General features: G+C 34.9%; 1 protein-coding gene across 1 annotated transcript in view; it reads left to right on the top strand.

Moving 5' to 3' along the window:
• Positions 1–5,000, top strand: part of cunh8orf34 (chromosome unknown C8orf34 homolog) — a 91,835-nt gene that overhangs the window by 32,687 nt on the left and 54,148 nt on the right. Inside the window, exon 7 of the mRNA XM_016483778.1 lies at positions 3,328–3,494. Coding sequence (XP_016339264.1) covers positions 3,328–3,494 — 167 coding nt within the window. The remainder of the gene's footprint in view (positions 1–3,327; positions 3,495–5,000) is intronic.

The following is a 5,000-nucleotide window of genomic DNA, read 5'->3' as shown; positions in this document are numbered from 1 at the left end:
TCTTACTCTTACTGTGATAGTCTGTTAGCTTTATTCGAATATATTACAGTAGGGTTCCAAAAGACTGAGATTGCATTGAAAAATAATAATGAATGATTATTAATTATCATTAAAATGAATGATTAATAATCTAATTTGAACCTGGAATCAAAAAGGTGTTTTTAAGGGACATGAACAAGATTATAGGAAAAATTATATTCTATATTTCAATTCTTTTGCATTCTCTCGCAAAAGTATTGCGTTTACAGAGAAACTTTTCATCCGTTCTCAAAAACATTGAAATATAGTTTTGCCTCCCACCTAATGTTATTTCAGTCACAAAAGTTTTCAAAGCAAATGTAAATTTCTTGGTGGAACGCAAATCTTTTTTTGCATTTTTATGAGTGAATATAAAGTTTCTTGGGGGAATGTGTACAGTAAAAACTTTCTGAGAGAGCACAAACATTTTGCGAGAGAATGCAAAAGTTTTGTGAGTAAATGTAAAGTTTCTCAGCAGAGTACAAATGCTTTGCGACAGAATGCAAATATTTCTATCATGACAAATCTCAGAAGATTTCAATGTTAATGTATTTGGTCTTGGTGGAAATGGAATAGATCTGCTATGCTGCTGCTGCTGTTGGTTATTGCTGTAGTTGTAGATTATTGCTGCTGCAAGTACAGGAACTTGCTACTACCAATACATACACTGACACTGTGCTGTGAGTATTTAAGACATACTGTTGTTGCACAAATAGCATATATAATAACCCGTAGCAGATCTATACAGGTGGAGCTGGGGAAGGTGGAGGGTTTCTGAGCTCTTTGAAATGCTCTAGTGAATGCTAATCGGTCATTTAAATGTAAAACATTAAACTCATTGGCTGCAAATGCAACATGATCCAATCAGCTTGTGCCAAGTCGTTTAATGCTGTGAATATCATGAGTTTAAGTTAAGGACCCATCAGCCTGCGCCATCTTGAGTTTCATGACAGAACTTGGCATTAATTAAATTAACATGACAATCGCAGCTTCTGTCGAATCGCGATCTCGATTCCATTTCGATTTATCGTGCAGCCCTAGTTTAGGGTTTGTTCAAAAGTGAAAACATGGGAACTTTATGATATTAAATGATAAAGAAATTTGAAAGATTCTGCTTTATATCTAGGTCACTAATAATACTTTGTATTGGAAAACAGTGGCATTAAATTAGAAAAATGCACAATGGAAACATGTTCACTAGAGGACATTTGAACAGAACCATGGTACTGAATTAATTACCAGTTTACTCTATTCATATGCCATGGTATTTACACAGTACATCAAATATGTACCATGGTACGTGGCTGTTTTTGTTTAGCTGTTGCCTATTATTTATTGAGCTATAGTGCTCATGTGGGAATTTCAGGTTCAAATCTGACTTGTACAGTATTGTCTTGATCCTGGTCATTCCCCTTCTCTACTGTGAAAAACAACAAAAGGCCTACAAAATATTTCCATGCAATGCAGAATACAGTGAAAATTTGACCAGTATCTGTTCTGAATACTCTTTGTTTCTTCTTGTGTTTCATACAGTGAAATATGTGCTCATATGAATGTTTATGAGCACGTTGGCATGTGTCTCAGCATTGCTGACGCTGTAGTACACTACTGGAGAGTTGGGAATTGGCTGAGTGACACCCAATTAGGGAAAAAAAGGTGAAAAGGGCTAAGTGATTCATAGTAGAGAGATGTGCAGTATTAGCATAGCCATTAGCATAGTAATGTTCAGCTCAGGATATTAAAACAGCTCTGCTTTGGCCTTAACCTTTCGATTATCTGTGAATAATGTCATTCCAATAAGATAACAATCAAATTAAACCTCTGCAGACTATTTTTGTCTCTATTTGTCACCGAGACATGGGAATAATTTTGCCAGTATAGGCATGCGAAGTGCAGCATATGTTCATTATTCATTCAATTTATTTTTTCATCAATTTGCTTAACATTGAATAATTGATCTGGAGTTTTTGGTCCTGGAGTGAACCCTATTTCCTGGCTATTTTTAATGATTTAAATATTTGTAATATAGATAAAAGTACATTATCAAATTTGTTCTCATGTTTGTTATATTCATATAGATTTAGGATGGCACGTAAGATTTAGTTAAATTGTATGGTATTGCATGTTTCCTGACATACAATCTTTCCAAAAGTGGAAATTGATGCCATAGAAGAACCATTTTGGGTTCCTCAGAGAACCTTTCAGTGAACAGTTCTTAAAATAAGTTTTTTTTTTTATTCTTATTGCACAGGACATTTTAATATAGAGATCTTTTTTTTCTACTATGAAGAACTTTTCACGAAATGGAAAGTGCCCATGGATGATATAAAGTTTCTTCATGGAACCATAAATGCCAATAAAGAAGCTTTATTTTTATGAGTGAACAGTACACTACCATATCGCATAGACTTCTTAGGCAGAAGTTAATTGTGGAGGAAAGATTGGAGAATAATGACTGTGAAGTCTGTTGCTGAGATTACTGAGACATTTTTGACAGAACAGCCTGTTGATTTCAGCTGATCTGAAGTCAGTTTTCTATTTTTTCTCATATAAAGTTCAGGATAGAAAGATATTACAGCTCAGTGATTGTTGAGAATGATGGTGAATGATGGAAAGATGCCAAGCTGAAAGTGAGCTGAGACCCATTCAATGGACAGACCTGTTATGAGACATTCGGATGTATAAAAACAGATATATAAAGAAAGGAAGGAAAGGAAAGGACGTGACGTGTGGCCAGGTATGGTGTCCCATACTTGGAATTTGCGCTCTGCATTTAACCTATCCAAGTGCACACACACAGCAGTGAGTAGTGAGCAAACACACACACACACACACACACACCCGGAGCAGTGGGCAGCCAATGCTGCAGCGCCCGGGGAGCAGTTGGGGGTTCGGTGCCTTGCTGGTGACCATGATTTCACCAAGTACAACATGACAATTTGATTGTATTGAGGGTGGAGAGAGTGCTGGATATTCACTCCCCCACCCACAATTCCTGCCGGACCTGAGACTCGAACCCATGACCTTCAGGTTACAAGTCCGACTCTCTATCCATTAGGCCACGACTGCCCCCAGAGAAGAGTAGAGTGTGTAAATACTATGCAAATACATAAATATTACATGGAGAAGAATGTATACAGCACTTCCTGCCTGAAGCCTTAATAGAAGATGAACATGACATAGGTGTAGTATTTCCTATTCCTCACTAGCATTTTTGACAATTTGATGTTGTGTTTGTGGCTATGGCATTTTTATTAATTGATGATTTATGATCATCAGTTTCCTCTCTCTTTCTCTCTCTGTCTGCAGCCTGAAAATGGAGTCTAAGGGTAAAGGCCTAAAACAGCAGCAACAGAATCACAAGAAACTTCTGGCAGCCATGTTGTCTCAGGACTCATTTGACTCCATGCCTGACTCGGCCCCCTCAGTCACTGAAGATGAGATGGAAGATGAGGATGATGCCATGGAGCTACTGGGTAATGAGTGAACACACACGCACAGATATTCCTGCTCATAATCTACAGCAATCATATTCTCACGCATACCCAAACACAATTACATGTTTGTTGCTTTTATCACCACTGATTTTGAAGCATCATCTGCGGTCTATATTGTGTCCTGAATGCCTTTTGATTGCTGAAGCACATTCAGCATCATCTAAAGACTATCTCTTCATATGTGCACTGTTACTAACAAGATTTCATATTTTCATGAGAGAGAGAGAGAGAGAGCTCACAATTAGCATATATTATTTATAAAATTATTGTAATATGTATTGTGAATTAGTAGAATGGCACTAAAAGACTGGGTGTTATCTGATAATAATTGTGATGAAAATAATCTTGAGCAAAAGATTCAGCTATGTAAGCACACAAATTGTTGTTGTTGATAAATTAAGATTATTTTACTATAATATATTCTACATGTACTACACTTTATCAGTGTTGTACTGTATTGTTAAGTCAAACTATTATAACTGTTAAATAGTTACACATAACTATAAAACAATCATTTTTGGTAAAATAGCTAAAATAGAATAAAATATAAATATTCAATGAAAAACATTCATTTAAAACAACAATTTTTATGTTTTTTTTTTAAGTCATAAAATTAATACTGAAAAAAATAAAGCTAAATAGAACTAATCAAATTGACAAATGCACATAAAATGACTAAAACTTGAATTAAAATTCAAATGAAAACTAAAAATATAAAAAAAAGATAATTAAAATTATTAATAAATACTGCAGTTATATGAATACTAAAGTAACACAATATATACTGTAAATCAGTAATTATAGACTACTGTTTATAGATTGATAAGCAGACAGCAGCAAACAGCACAGTCTTAAAATTATACTTCGAAAAACAAGGACAAATGGCCATGGATTGTATTATACTATTCTCAACAGATTGTTATGTTTAGAATCCCTATGAATCACTATGATTTATCCTCGCTGCTCCAATGATTACATGAGCGTGACATCCTAAATCCCTGTTTCTGTGCCGGTGCCAGACCACCCCTCAGGTACCAGAGCTTTGTAGCAGTTTTAGCTCTGTGGTGTTAGCAGGTTGGTCCCTGCATGGGTGTAAGACGTAACCCAGCGCCTCCCACACAAAACACAACCTGTGCTTGCATGTGGCAAATCTGCCATTTTCAAACTTGAATAGAATTAAAGCTTGAATATAAGAAGTGTTTCAGTTTGCAAAAAGCAGAACGTAATTTATGTCTTATAACTTAATTTTTTACGACGTATAACTTCATTTTAAAACACTTTTAAAGTGATATCCTTGTCCAAAAGAAGCATTTAGTAATATATATAGGCCTTTGTATATATATATGCAAATATATTTATATTTATTTTTGGTCCACTGAAGTTGGACTTAACTTTATATGTGTACATTTATATAAGTGTGTTAAAAAATATAGTCATTAAAGTCTTTAAAGTGCACTCAAGTAGCCTTTTATTTAATTTATGTAT

This window comes from Sinocyclocheilus anshuiensis, unplaced genomic scaffold, assembly GCF_001515605.1.
Source record: "Sinocyclocheilus anshuiensis isolate Anshui unplaced genomic scaffold, SAMN03320099.WGS_v1.1 scaffold990, whole genome shotgun sequence".
NCBI lineage: Eukaryota > Metazoa > Chordata > Actinopteri > Cypriniformes > Cyprinidae > Sinocyclocheilus > Sinocyclocheilus anshuiensis.
Note: the sequence above shows the minus strand (reverse complement) of the source record. Positions and strands in the feature narration are given on the sequence as shown.